The following is a 15,410-nucleotide window of genomic DNA, read 5'->3' as shown; positions in this document are numbered from 1 at the left end:
CGGTGTGAGTCCATATGATAAAGGCGAGGATAGCATATGTATGGCATCTAAAGAAGGGAGTTTCAATTTCTAGGTAGAACCAAGTATTTTTGCCTTCTAATTCTATCACCAAATTGATTTCCAAATGGTTCTAAAACAGGGAGATACTGAGTCAGGTCCCTTTGTCCACAGTGCCTTAGTAACGAGGTAACTTTTTATGAATAGACAAATTTGTAATCACTATCTTCTTATTCTTCCATCCTTTACTTCATGTTTGTGTTGATGTACTGGTTGTACTCGGTTATGTAAGTCGACATGCGTTTGCACAAAGTCATAAGGTCAATGTAATATTTGTACAAGACAAGTAGGTTAGTACATAGTTTTGTGTAAGACATTTCCAACTTATTCAAGCAAAGAATAAATAGCAACAAGATGAGATAAGTAATAAAAGGAATATGATGATCTTTGTAAAAGGATTTCATTAAGTAAATGTAATGATAGTATGTTCCTTTTATAATGTGACCTAGGTTCTCCTTGTTAAAATCTATTCAGCCAAAACCCATTATTTTTTCTACTCGGGATAAAAGACTAAAGCAAGAAATAGAGTAGGACACCTGGTTTTTCAATTGAAGTAGGGCTTCAAGTGTGTTGCATTCCAAGTCGTTGGGATGACTTTTCCAATAAGTTCTTCAAGTTGGTATGTACCATTTTGCACTGTCGCAGTGATTCTAAAGGGTCCCTCCTAGTTCAGAGCAAGTTTTCCTTCAACATGATCCTTCCTTGTTTCTCTTCTCATTCTCCTTACAAGATCCCCAACTTGAAATTCTTTAATCTTCAATTTTGACTCATGCTTCTGAGTTGCTCTTCTTTTACAAGCTTCCTTTTGAATCCGAGCATGCATTTCTCACCTCATCAATCATATCTAGCTCAAAAGCTCAGCTTTCAATGTTAAGTGCTTCTTCAAAGTGAGCTCTTCTAGTTGAGGGTTCACCAACCTCAACTGGAATCATGACATTAGTACCATTAGTCAATCCAAAAAAAGTATAGTACCATTTATTGTGGATTGTGGAGTGCAATGGTATATACCCCTATAATATACAAGACAACTTCTCAACCCAAAGACCTTTTGCTTTGTCCATCCTTTTATTCATCTTTGTCAAGATGACCTTGTTCGTTGTTGCTGCTTGTCCATTGGTTTGGGGATGTTCAATAGAAGATACCAAATGTTTGATGTTGAGCTGTTGTAGGAATTGCTCATACCCATTTGTTTGTAAACTGCTTACTATTATCTATAACTATGGGAAAAAGGGAGGTTGTGTCTACAGATCAACGATCTCCATGTGAATTTTTGAACCTTTTGAGTAGTGATTTTGACAAGTAGTTTTACCTCAATCCACTTAGTGAAGTAGTTAATGACCACTAGTAAGAACTTCATTTGGCCTTTTGCAAAGGAAAAGGACTAAGAATGTTCATACCCGATAAATGCAAATGGCCATGATGAATGAATGTTGTGTAACTTCTCTAGTGGCACATGATGAAGGTTGCCAAACTCTTGGCATTCTTTGAATATTCTGCACAATCAATACGCATTGTTGGCCAATAATAATCATCCTGGAGAACCCGGGCTGCCATACTCCTTCCTATTGAGTGCATGGAGTAGATACCCTCGTGAATTTCATTCATGACATACTGGGCTTCATCATCATTCAAGCATTTCAATAATCACCACAAGGCTTTTAACCTTGTGGTCATGGGTTCGAGTCTTACGGTGGTGGGTACCAAATGTTTCTACTAAATTCTTCCTCTACTAATCTCTAAGTGGCTTCCTTCTCCTCTTGCTAAGCTCCTTCTATGATGAGGGGTAGGGTACCTGAAAATGGACTTTGATACTAAAGTATCTGTCTAAGGTGTATATTGTACATAGAATGTGGCTTGTTCTTATGTTGTCTGCTATCTTATAAAAAAATGAGAGTGGCCAAGTTGGTAACTACCCATGAGGCCGACTAAGGCATCATGTGTGGAATGATAGTTGGTTGGTTGGTGCTGATTACCTATGAGTCTCCTACAATACAATTATTATTATTGTTATGGTTATATGTAATGAGGGGAGAACATTGTTCACTTGTTGAGGGATTGTGCTCGAGCAAAAAAAATAGGATATCCCTTGGCATTGATGCAGATTCAGATTTCTACTTGATGGATGGGGACAACTAGTTTCAAGCACAACTCCAACGACGTCATGAGATCCTTTTTTCATGTGCTTGCTGGTTTATTTGGAAACCCCGTAATGTGAAGATCTTTTAAAATACAATCTATTCCTTGTGGTACACCATTAACCAGATAAATCTAACGTACCAAGTTAAAAAGGATCCAAGTCCAATACATCGTCAACCTCAAAGATTGGTGACTTGGACTTCTCCTGATGGTGATATCATCAAGCTCAATGTTGACGGTAGCAGTCTTGGCAACCTTAACATCTCTGGTTTCAGAGGTATCTTGAGCAACTCGTGTGGAGAATGGCTCTTGGGTTTCGGTGGTAATTGTAGTTTTACAACAAATATGCATGCAGAACTTGTGAATATTTACAAAGGCTTACGGAGAGCATGGGAAACAGGTTTTAAATATGTTATTTGTGAAACTGACTCTTTAATGGCTCATGATTTTCTTCTCAAGATTATCCTCCTTGGCATAACTATGCAACCATCCTTAACAAGATTAAAGCTCTTATTGGTCATCACTTATCAATGACAAACTTCTCTTAAACACATCCTAAGACAAGGTAATTAATGTGCGGCTGGTTACTAAAGCATGGCTCCTCCAATACAATTTAGTTTGTTTGATGGGATTCTTGTCTTCTTCCGCCGTCACTACTACAAAAAGTTCTTTTTAAGATACGCACTTTACGTCGGTTTATACAAGGAACCGCTTTAATAAGTGATGCGGTGACATTTTTGAAATTATTGTACAAGGAACACGCGTGCACGCGGATGCAGTTGGTCGTAGCTTTTATTAGACCTTAGTCTCTCTTTATTTTTGTTGTACTTTCTCAATGATAAAAAATGAGGACATATATATATAATAAAATAGATTCATAGATATGTATAAATTTCATCAAGTTGAATAATAGGTTTAATTACCTAAAGTTGATTCAAGTCAGCCGTAAACAAAACACCCTAGAAGAAAGAGTATTAGAAGTCTTTAATTGAGAAAGTGAGATTTTACTAAACATATTAAGAATTTTAGTTTGTAATTGTATTACGGGATTAGATATATAATGATAAAAGATGCTACACTTTATTTTTTTGATGTTAGGACATTATAATTTATTATAAATTTAAATTTAAAAATCCTAAAATTGAAAGTTGTAATTCAAAATTAATTAAAAGAACCGTTTAGTATCATCCAACTTATTTTACTAAACTGGGTGATTTCATAAATTATATAATAAAGTAATGTAATTTTAAAATTATTTATATGTTATGGGTAATTTTTGTCATATAAGATATAAGAAGTATTATGTAAAGTGTTTTTCAATGCGATTTGACTTGGTTTGGGATGTTTCTACTATATTTTTTAACAATAATATTTTTCTACAAAATAAAAAAAAAATGACAACAAATCTTTTTTACCATATTTTTTTCTGCAAAATAAAAAAAAAATACAAGATACTATATTTTTTACAAAGTAAGAAAATGGCAACATCCAAACCATGCGCGTGAATTTCCAAGTCAAAATAGCGTTGGAAATCAGCACATGTGATTGGAAATCAACATGTAAATAATTTTAAAATTACTATACTTTATTAAATAATTTTACGAAATGACCCAGTTTAGAAATCCAGGCATTAGTAATTAGTTGCAAAATTATAAACTCGTTTTCGTCATTGCTCGCAACAGGGACTGAGAATTCAACTTCGCTTGGTCTTGTCGAATTCTGTTCTCCGCAATCTCGCAATCTTCGCCGTTGGATTCGGTGGTTTTGTCGCAATCTCGCAATCCTCTTTCATTCGAAGACTCTCTCCCCTTTGCCGTATGTATTCCCAATTCTGTTTCTCTCTCTCTTTTTTTTTTCTGGTGTGGTGACAGAAAGTTCTATTTGTTGCTCTATTTTATGTTATTTGTAATAATTATACTATAGTATTGGTTAGGTTTTATATCCAATTCTGTGTTCATAATTAATAAGCTGGAATGGTACTGCTTCTGCAGTTTGAATTAACCACGTCTTACATTCCATAGGAGTTTTGTGCTTAGAGGCTTCTTTGCAGCTTGGAATAGATTGTCAATTTTACTTTTTGATCAAATTTTAATGTTATGATGTTATATTGTTTTGTCATTTGCAGTATGTTGATAGTAAGATTGTAGTTCATTTAAAGAGGCTAGGCAGGAAGGATCCCACCACTGAGGTAATTTTTGGATTAACTTTTGTGCTAGTTCATGAGAATATGTAAATGCTTAAGTGCAATTAATTTTAGTGTATTTTATATGTCTCTTTTGATGCATCTTGTGGTGTTACTACTACCTGTGTTAGAAAGGGAAGTTTGGTTATTGCCTGTTTGGATAAATTTTTCCAAAAGCACTTCTAAGAAAGGAGAATAAGATGAAAAAAAATGAAATGATCTTCTTCATAAGTTAAAATTAGCTTATGCTGTTATGAATAAGCTAATGTGTAGAAGCTCTCTCATATATCTTCTCTAAAGATGATTTTAGCATATGGAGAAATTCGTTTCATTTTTCTTCTTCTGGAAGTGCTTTGGAATAAACTTAGTCTGTTTTGAAGCTGAAGTCAATGTTGATGGTAATCATTTCTTGGTGTTTTGTGTTGAATGTAAGATGTTGGACATCATAGACATGGCTGTACAATAAGATGGTGCATTACATGGGACCTGTTGGATGTATGTCCACACAGTCTATATTAATGATTTGGCTAATTCAATGAATTGTATTGACAAATTTCAGAGTCCAAAAATTTTCCAAACATGACCAATAACCATGTGTTCCTTGCTTATTGTCCTTCAAAGTGTATGTGCCCTATGACTACTCTCATCTTGGGAAAAAGCATCTGGTGCAGCTGCTGGCTGAACATTTGATTCCATTCTCCACAATCCTTGTCATTTTTTCTTTAATCTTTATGATACATGTATGTAAAAGATGAATCTCCTAAAATGCCTTGCCTTGATTTTTATTTTTAATAATTTTGTGCAGGTAGTGGTGGGTGGCTGAGAGAGAACGAGTAAACAAAGCAAAGATGGAATCGGCAACCTCAGAGTCACCGTATCCAGGATCAGGGAATTGGGAGATCCCAATTGATCTGTTCGGTTCCAAAAAACATGCTGGAGTCTCACGTGGTGTTCTAGCATTCACAGATGAGTCTGGTAACATAGTCTTCAGGGTGAACCGCCACCCACCCAATCCTAACTCATCGCCCCTTCCCAAGGACAAGAAACTCTTGCTTGATGCCTCAGGCAATACCCTCTTCTCCATCTACCGTTATCATGTCTGTCTCTCTTATCTTAATTTCTTTTTTTAATAAAAAAATACAATTTGGCATCTTTATAAAATATGTTTTTTCCTTTTCTTTTGGTAGAATGGGTCTTGGAAATGCTATAAGGGAAATAGTGATGAGAACAAGGAGCTGGTGTTTAGTGTGCAGAGGACCCTCAAAACTCTTACTCGAGTTGAGTTAGAGGTACTTTTCGCAGCTGAGAGGTCCAATGACGAAGGTTGTGATTTGAAAGTGAAGGGTTCCCCTTTCCAGAGATCATGTTGCATATATAAAGATGCTGATTTGGTGGCACAGGTACTGAATTCAGGTTTTATTTAAGTGACTTAAGAGTCTATTTATTTTAAAGATGGATAAAATGGATTGTGATAGAATTAATTTTGAGCCATTAAACGTAATTGAGAAGTATGGTCAAATTAATCTCGTCTTTAAATTTTGCATTAGAATATGAGTCGAAGTGAGAGGAATTGATTATGATATGTTGCCAAAGAAACTTAGACATTTTTAATTCCCGGTTATAATTTATAAACTTATGTCATAAATGAATTGCTAGTGTTACTCATGGAATTTTACTCCATCCTGTTCTACTGGTACCAAATATCATAATCTAATTATATTCTCCTTGATCGACATAGTTACCACTCGTCCATGTACAACTGAAAATATGTTGAATGGTAAGTCTTACAACTATAAAGCCCAAGAAACTGTCTTCAGTTTCCAAATGTTATTACATTAGATAGATTATGCCTTCAGAAGATTGAACATATGAAAGTGATGCAGAAGAATTATTCAGTGTATAAATTAAACTACAGGCATGATTTGATAAGAGTATGGTCATGATTTTAAAGCTGAGATTTGTATATTATTACAGAGGAGTGGTCTTATATATTTCTTAGTGTCGTTCTATAATCATATTGTATGATATATCTGGAACATGGAAAAGAGAGGAAGCTACTATGGAAATTAAAAAAGTTGTGTATCCTGTGAAACACGATTAGATAGAGATAAAATATATACTCTAGAATATTACAAATTTATCATTTAGATTGATACTGATTCATACTTTTGTGCAGAGTAGCCTGATGTACAAGCTCCACCAAATGTTTGTCAGTAGGAGTAAATTTCGCCTAACAATCTTTCCTGGGACTATTGACCATGCTCTTATTGTGGCTTTGTTTGTGATATTTTTGAGTGGAAGAAAATAGTATCATTAACACACGACATGCAACCGCAAGAGATAAAAGATTTTGATCTATAATCTTTCTCTGTCTTGCTCATACACAGATTTATTTTGCTCGAAACATTCTTTCACTAACTAATAGGGGGAGTAAATGAGGCATTGCTCCTTACATGCAACGTATTATTTCAGCTGGTACGAGATACTAGTCCCTAAAACATGTGCATTATCCTTAATGGATAAAGCTCTTATTTCAGCAATATTTATTCATTCTCACCACTCATATGGCATATAGCCAGTATGTATTCAACTTCTCCAGCAAGATGCTTTGATGTAATCAAACATAGATATAGATTTTGAGGTAGCACTCAAGATGTATAATAAAGATCCAGAGGTAGAGAACTAAAGGCTCGTCAAACAGAATATCTGTGCTGAAATTAGCTTCAGCGGTTAAATTGTTTATTTATTTAGCGAAATTGGACACATGTTCTTATCGTTAGTCTGTGCTAGTTTGGTGTAGTTTTTGACCCCTGTCTTTGTTCTCCAAAACCTAGTATATGAGTCTTAGTTATCTAGCAGTAATGCACTTCATTTAACGTATTTTATTTTTTGGTTAAAATTTATTGAAAATTATAAAATCCTAAGGGAAGTTTATTAAATAAGAAGTGGTGCTACACAATTTTGTAATTTTTAACAAATTTTAACTAATAAAAGAGAATATATTAGAGTGTTATGTTGAGCCAAACCATACATAGTGAAAAATGTGCATAGATCATGAATCTAGCTAATGTTAACAGTGTTCAAGATGCATATTGTTAGTAATTTGGCGAGTGTAGCATTAGCAAGTACCACTCTGGACAAGTGAGTGTTAAAGCTTAAACTCTAATTTCTAACATTTTTTAATGGTGAAAGTGTTAAATCAATATATTAGCAACCAATAAGAATTATGTGCTGTACGGGTGAATTGTACTTTTGAAAAAAAATAAAACTCTGAAGAGGATGATTACGAAGACTATCCAGTCACAATAATTATGTCACGAATAATTTTATTTTTAGTGTATTTTGAAATTATTTTTGGATGCATACTAAACAAACAACATAAATTTTTTTTATGATAAATATTTACAATGGATATAAGTGGTAACGACTTGTATTCTTCAATTAAATTGATTCTTGAGTATGAAATAAATCATGTTAAAAAAAATACACCTTATATGCTTTTATGACTCTCAACGGAAAATTTCTATGAGAAATAGTTTCGTACTAATACCATCCTCAAACTAAAAATCTAACTAAGATTCATGTCAAAAATAAATATCACATTAGACATAAATTACAAATAAATACCTCATCTAATTTGCCTTAGAATAATGCTGCCTAATAAACATTTCAAGGTAGTTGTTAATATTCATAAACCATAAATATTAAATAAAGTATTAAAGAAACTATGAATCATAATCTCTTAAAAAAAACTATGAATCCCAAATTGAATGAATGTTCATGTCTAGTGCTTAATCTTGTCATCAATAATTCTTTTCATACAATTGAAAAAAAGATAAATAAATTTATGTTTGATTATATGTGAATGAGTTAAATTTAAGTTTTATTAATTCTACATTAAAAATTTGTGAAAAAGTCAATTTAACTGTATAGGAAACGGATCATTTTGTTTCAAATTTTAATAATATTATCATTTGTAATATAATAAAATATAGATAATAATTTAACTTTTATATTAAAAAGAACTTTTAACCTTTTACGATAAAAATATATTTACTCAGTACTAAATTAAAAAAATACTACTGTTGTAAAAAATAAAAGAGAAAATAATTAAATCTAAACCAGTTAAAGAAAGTAAATTCGAGATTTATATTTTTAAATATATTAACACACACTTTACAATATTGTTCATTTAAATGAATTAACAAGTTTCTAATACATTTTATTAGTATTTTGAAAGTTAAAAATAAAAATTATATATATATATAAAGTAAAAATAGTATCATTATCAAATGATAATGAAATTATATAATTTTAAGAAAGAAGAGAGTAAAATAAAAAAATGGTTCGTTTGAGATATATTTGTTGTTAATGAAAAATATAATTATTAAATGCAAACTAATAAAAAATATAAATTTAAAATTTGAATAAAAATTACAAAAATATATTATTTAAATTGAGACACACTGCATTCATATTTAATAATTCCATATAAGGTCTTAAAATTAAATATTAAAACTCATGTTTGGATCGATTAAAATTAAAAAAATAGTTAAGATTATAATTATTTTTTAAACAATAATATTTAAAAAATCATAGAAAGAGTTAAATATGTTTTTAGTCTATACAATATATTTTTTTTTTTTGGTGTTAGTCCTTATTACTTTTTTTTTAACCTTATTAATATATCTATTTTTTTCACTTTAGTCTTTATAATATTTTATTCTTTTGAATTAGTCTCTTGAAAGCTATTTTATCGACATTAAAAACAAATGATCTATGTATCACAAGGACAAAAATAAATACTAAAACAAAATAACAAGAAATAAAAAAATAATTTTATAAATATCACTTTTTTTATGAAAACCAAAACTAAAAAGAATCAATATATTATATGAATAAGAAATATATTTAAGCCTATAAAAAAGTTATCTGCTTGGTTAGCTGCTGAAATCTTGTGCACGTGGAGATGGCCATGAATAGTGCTGTGTCTTCTTTCTTACCTTCTTTGAGTGCTTATGCCAAGGGAAGTAATTCTCCCCAGGAAAGCCTCTTAGATGAAACATTAAGCATCTGATGAAGTGGATGGTGTTGAAGAACCATTCTTTAGAGCACTTGCTTTCTTTCTGTCTGCTTTGTTCAAAGAGAGAAGGCGTTGAATCTGATAGAACTTCTTGTGAATAAACTCTTTCTTGGTGAAGCAGTTAATACTAATGGTCTTAAGATTCTACCTTTGCTTATAAATATACTTTTAGAACCATTGTTTGGGTATGCAGAGCCTGATACAGGTGTTCAACATTGTTCTTTTAAAGAAAGATTTTTGTGCAAAATACTCCCTAAGTCTTCCACCTTTGGTCACATGGAAAACAGGAGAAGCTAAATTTTTCTTTCTTCATATCAAAACACAAAATGATAATTCACCAGTTTGTCTTGAATAGACATTTTTATCATTAGGGATAGAGTTCACTAAAATTCTGTATTTCTTTTTGCGCATGATTGTGTATATGGGCATGTGCTTTTTCTAATAGTGCTAATTTTTCACTTTGTTTAAATGCAACTGTTACAGTGAATAATTTTCTTCCCAAAAAAATTTAAAATTTGCCATGCATGAGTAGTGTATGGTATTAATGAAATTACTCGTGACTCTTGTAGACATGGAAGATTGGCTCCAGTTGGTGATTGCCTGTTATCCTTTCAGCACAATAGGTGGTCCACAAGGATTAAAGCCAGCGAGAAGTATCAGTTCTGATGAGAGGAAACTTCTTTATAAATTATTCCAGAAGCAAAGGCATGTTGCTTGTAGATCTGCTATGTTCAACCAGCTTACAGTGGTGCAGATGCTTCTATCAAAACTTATGATTGTTTCAGTAGGTTATTGCTGGAATGAATTCAATGAAGAAGATTGGGACTTTCTGCTGTCTAACCAAAGGTGTTGGATTCAATCAGCAGTTGTTATGATGGAGGATGTAGCTGAAAATATAAATGGTCTTGTTGATAGTTAATCTGATAATTTAAATATGATGTGTCAGAAAATTGAGAAAATTATTTTGGTTTCAGATCCTTTTCCCATAAAGATTTCTGAAAATGCCCTTTTGTCTTTCTTTCTTCTTAAGCATTGTAAACTTCAAGAAGCTGAAGACACAGATAATTCAAATACATTTAAATCAGGAAAATTGGATTCTGTTAAAGATCGGATTCTAGAGGGAGTCCTTCACCTACTATTTTGTACTGGTGTATCTGAGGCTATTGCAAATGCATGCTACAAAGAAGCTGCCTCAGTTATTGCATCATCAAGGGTTGAATATACACACTTCTGGGACTTGTAGCTTCTGGAGTTGTTAATTCCTCATCACAAGCTAGAGATAAAGCAGTGAAATCAGTTGACTTTTGGAGACTAAGGAAAGGGTCTATTAGCTCTTTGTATGCTATACTTTTTACTTCCAAGCCAATTCCTTTATTGCAGTTTGCAGCATATTTTGTTCTTTCAAATGAGCCTGTTTTAAGAATTGCTGTCCTTGAAGATAATGCTTGTAACTCAAACATATATGCTGCTAGTGAAGAGGATATCAGCCGTCTTGAGGTGCCAATGGAAGAAAAAGTTCATTTGAAAGAGGAAATACCTTTCATGGTAGAAAGGGCACCTTATGAGGTTCTTGAAATGGACTTGCTTGCACACCAACGAGTAAGAATGCTTTAAATGGGAAGGAAGTTGAACTATGCTTCATAAGCATTGTTTTTAATGTTTATTTATCCATTTACTCTGTCGTTTCATTGAGGGTACTAATGATCTGGAAAAACTATTGTAGGTAAATCTCTTCCTAGCATGGTCTTTGTTGATATCACATCTACAGTCATTACCTTCATCATCATCTCAGAGGGAGAGACTGATCCAGTACATACAAGACTCTGCTACTCCAGTTATTTTGGATTGCCTTTTTCAGCATATTCCTGTAGAGATTTCCACAGTTCAGATTCTAAAGAAGAAAGATGCAGAGCTTTCTGGTGGCTTATCAGTGGACAATGGATCTATGTGAGAATTAATAATTTATCAGAGCAGGTTTGCACTGAAGTTAACAATTCCTTTTCTGGTCCTGCAGAGTGGAGCTTTAGCAGAAGCTATAGGAATTTGGAAGCGCAATATCGATAAAGAAATTGAAGGTGTTGAGGAGTGACCGATCTGTTACAGTGTAATCCACACCACAAACCACAGTCTTCCCCGCCATGCTTGCAAGACATGCAAGCACAAATTTCATTCTGCTTGTATTTATAAATGGTTACACCTGGAGTGATGAATTTTACCAATTTTGCTTGCTGGTGATATCCTGAACTGAAAGTAGTGCATGAAGAGAACGTCTCACATAAGAGAATCAAGGCTAATTTTCTGCATTGAGAATCAATGCTGATTAAGTAAGGGATGACTTATGAACTACAACTGGTTAATGAAACAAACATGATTTCCAGATTCTTTTCTCCACCAAGCTTCATTTTAAGCTGATAGTGTTCAACTCCTTGAAATTAAAGAGGAAGGTGAACAATGGTTTTGTGGCAACAACATGGGTGTATATCATATTTTCCTCTCTTTAAGAGAGGTTTATCCGATTCCTTTAGCTTGGCAAATTTATCCTCTCTAATTAGATTTTTTCCCCATGGTTGTAATAATTATTGTTTTGCAGTGTTTTAGTTCTGTTAAGAGGTTAGTTCTGATCAAAGGAGGTTGTCAGAATCAGAGTGGCTTGTACATCTAGATTATTTATATTGTCCCTGGAATCACTCACGAATTAAGGAGCAAGATTTGCCTAAATAAGAGTAATTGTACGTCTAGAGACTATCTTTATTAGCCATGAGAACATTAAAGGCAATAGTATCCATTGTCCACACGTTTGATTTTTGGTCAGCAAAATTTAATGAATTGACCATTAATTTGCATGTAGCTGTTTTTTTAGGGTATAAGCATTTTAGTATTTTTAATACCAGCTGTTAATTGTAAGAGTAATGGACAGGGAATTTTTATAATAATTCTTATTAGATGAAGAAAGTAGTGATTGCTTTTGGTTTTCGATGAACTATTAAGGATCTGGTTTTGTGGTTAGGATATAATAGGATATCCTTATCAAAAAATATTTAAAATGTAATGAATTCGTTTGTGTTTAGATAAGATACCAATAAATGAGAATAATATTAAGAAAATAATTAATGTTTTCTTAGAACCAAGTCAATGGAAGTTGTTTAATTGATTGCAAATAGGAGGACCAGAGGCATTAACTAAAACATCTGGCTGGTGAATGGTGCCTGTTCTGGCCACAAATTAAAGTCAGGTGATTTAGTTTTCTAAAAAGATTGAAAAATATGATTGTGTCACATGTATAACATCATTTAACCGATTCCCATTATGAGACTTCATTACTCACCTCAGTCTCCATCATATATACATACTAATTGTAAGTTAACTCCTACAATCATACCTAAATATATGTAAGAATCTAGAGTCGTGGCTGATATTTATCAATTATTAATAGTATACCTAAATTACATTGCAATCAATCCTAAAGTCATAGATAGAATATGTAAAATTGGTAATTAATTATACTTTATTAATTGTAAAATCATGGAAAAATATTATATATACAATTGACAATTGCTAAAGTCATCACCAGTCAAATTATATCTCATATAATCTTAATATATCTTCCTCCCTTAATCATTGTTTTTAAATAATGAAAGAAACGCATTTTGGTGGAAGTACGTACGTGAACAATTTACTAGGAATTCATTGGGAAGCTGAGGAAGTGGAATGACAAGATCTGCCGCAAAGATGTACTACGTAGACCACTAAGAAAATCATGGACTTTTGTCAATAACAGTAAAAGAAAAAAAAGAAGAAAAAAAAGATAGGGTATGCATGTCTAATTCAGATAAACGACATAATATTAGGGCAAAATTACAAAAAAGCAGAGCCATACACCATATGCGTGCGACGTGTAAGGCACCATTCGTAAATGCGTATTTTCTCTATTTTTTCAGTCATGGATTCCGTTTGGTATGTACTTTTGATGCTGATGGAGAGATTTTAAGAGTTTGATTTCTATCTATTAAGAGTAGAAATAAGATATACCACTCAACAAGAATCTATGGCCTAATAATATACATCATACTCAAGTTAAGTTAAACTATTTTTAGAAATAAATCAAGCTTAGATTTTTATAGAAGTATATTTAGTTATAAAAAAAGTGTCAGATTTTAAACAATTTTTTTTTTTGGTACAGAGATTTTAAACTATTTAAATAGCTTTTTAAACATAACGGATAGCCTATTTAAATAAATAGTTATATATATTTTTATTAGTATTATTATTATGTCAAAATTTGTTATAATGTATAAAAACATCTATTTATCTTTTTAAATATTAAGCATGTTAATCTACATAAAAAAATCAAACATATAAACTTAGAATAATAAATTAATTAGAAGCCTTATTACAAAATTGACTTTTGTCATGATTTTTTTATGAGCCATAAAGCAAAATATATTAAAAAAAGATATACCGGAGGTGCCCAAACCATATACAAAAGAGACCAGATATGAGGCCTCTTCCTTCAGTGAGAAAAAATACATCAATAACCCATATACAAAAGTTATCATGAATATAGTAAACTTATATCATATAAACATATTAGATTTGACTCTATTATACTCTATTAAAACTTAGTTTAATTTATTTTACATAGTCTTTTTCCATTGGTTTATGAGTCTATTAGCTCATGCATGTAGCAAAAAGTTAGATTCATCTATATAAAAATTTTAATATAAAATAGGCTTTTAAATAGACTAATTGACTTAGCTAGAGGTCAGGAAATACAAGTCTAAGACAAGTAATTAATTATAGACTTAGGTTTTAAATTTTTTAACCAAGTTAAATTTATTTTAAGCAAAATGTTTTTCGAGATAACTTATTCCCATCCCTATTGTGATAATATTATTATAAGAATATGCATATAAACTCAGTCACAGGCCCTTATAGTCTCCTGCCTTATGTTTGTGAGACATTACAAATGAGATGATTACGTACCACTAATTTTTTTTACTAAATAAACCAAATTCATTGGCAATTATTATTGCCAAATGATGACAAGAATAATGGAGAACTCAACATGACAATTATTGCGAACAAACAAGAATTAAAAATGCACATAATGGAGAAAATCATGGCTTTTCTAAGAAAGGAGAACATAATGTGCCCAGTTATGGCCTTTTCTAATTAAGTCCATTCGTGTTTAGGTCGGTGTATCTTCTGGTCAGAAATGACCCACTAAAGGCACCTTTAATCAAAATGAGGTTCAGTATGAATTATGTGCATGAGATAAGCTTTAATATTCAACCCACATCGTGAATTTTTTCTTAGTTTAGAGGTTAATTGAGCTGCGAGTGATGTAAGCTTGAAATCTCGTAAGCCTGCATGCATATATGTTTGTATAACGTCTTAATTTATCACTTATTTGAAAGATTTCTTTACACGATGGCCACTCAATAATTTTATATCCTTAAGTCGCATTCTTAAACTCATTAAAACCAAGCTGGTTTGCGTGAAAACTAAAACACAATTAAATGAAGATCACATTTTAAAGTAAGAACAGGAATTCTAACAACACATTCTCCTTACACACATGCGTTTTATTATTATTAGTTAAAATTTATTAGAAATTATAAAATAGAAAGTCACTATACATACATGAAATCCACAATTTGTAATAATTTCCAAAAAAAAAACCAATAAACACAGGATGTGTCCAAAAAAGTAAGCTAGAGATGTATTACAAGCATTTCTCAAATAAGAATTCAGTTATTGTTGTCTTTTAGGTTTTAGCTATGAAAAAAAAGGATATTTTATATTTCCTTTACTCGGGATCATGAAGATTTGAACCTTATTATGTAAGGCTAACTCATTTAACTAGACTTGACTCCGATTAAGGTTAGTACACGTAGATTAAAGAACATAATGTAAGATATACTAAATGTATTTAGTTTAAATTACGTACGT

The 15,410-nt window shown here is 31.9% G+C and overlaps 1 protein-coding gene and 1 pseudogene across 4 annotated transcripts; both read left to right on the top strand.

Annotated features, from left to right (window-relative positions):
* The first annotated feature begins 3,740 nt into the window (after positions 1-3,740).
* Positions 3,741-7,019, top strand: LOC100806708 (protein LURP-one-related 7). 4 transcript variants are annotated; one of them, XM_006596392.4, is made up of 6 exons: positions 3,825-4,008; positions 4,319-4,381; positions 4,935-4,997; positions 5,181-5,472; positions 5,563-5,775; positions 6,552-7,019. In XM_006596392.4, exons 4-6 carry the CDS (start codon positions 5,224-5,226, stop codon positions 6,681-6,683), a joined length of 594 nt encoding a protein of 197 aa, XP_006596455.1. In that variant the 5' UTR covers positions 3,825-4,008; positions 4,319-4,381; positions 4,935-4,997; positions 5,181-5,223; the 3' UTR covers positions 6,684-7,019. The 4 variants fall into 4 exon arrangements, with proteins under 4 accessions (XP_003544911.1, XP_006596456.1, XP_040864776.1 ...); XM_003544863.5 differs by lacking the exon at positions 4,935-4,997 and having other exon boundaries at positions 3,741-4,008; XM_006596393.4 differs by lacking the exon at positions 4,935-4,997 and having other exon boundaries at positions 3,818-4,008; positions 6,557-7,019.
* Positions 7,020-9,221: 2,202 nt separating this feature from the next.
* Positions 9,222-11,982, top strand: LOC102668402 (E3 ubiquitin-protein ligase listerin-like; annotated as a pseudogene).
* Positions 11,983-15,410: the final 3,428 nt, after the last annotated feature.

The sequence above is a fragment of the Glycine max genome, chromosome 14, assembly GCF_000004515.6.
Source record: "Glycine max cultivar Williams 82 chromosome 14, Glycine_max_v4.0, whole genome shotgun sequence".
NCBI classification, from domain to species: domain Eukaryota; kingdom Viridiplantae; phylum Streptophyta; class Magnoliopsida; order Fabales; family Fabaceae; genus Glycine; species Glycine max.
Note: the sequence above shows the minus strand (reverse complement) of the source record. Positions and strands in the feature narration are given on the sequence as shown.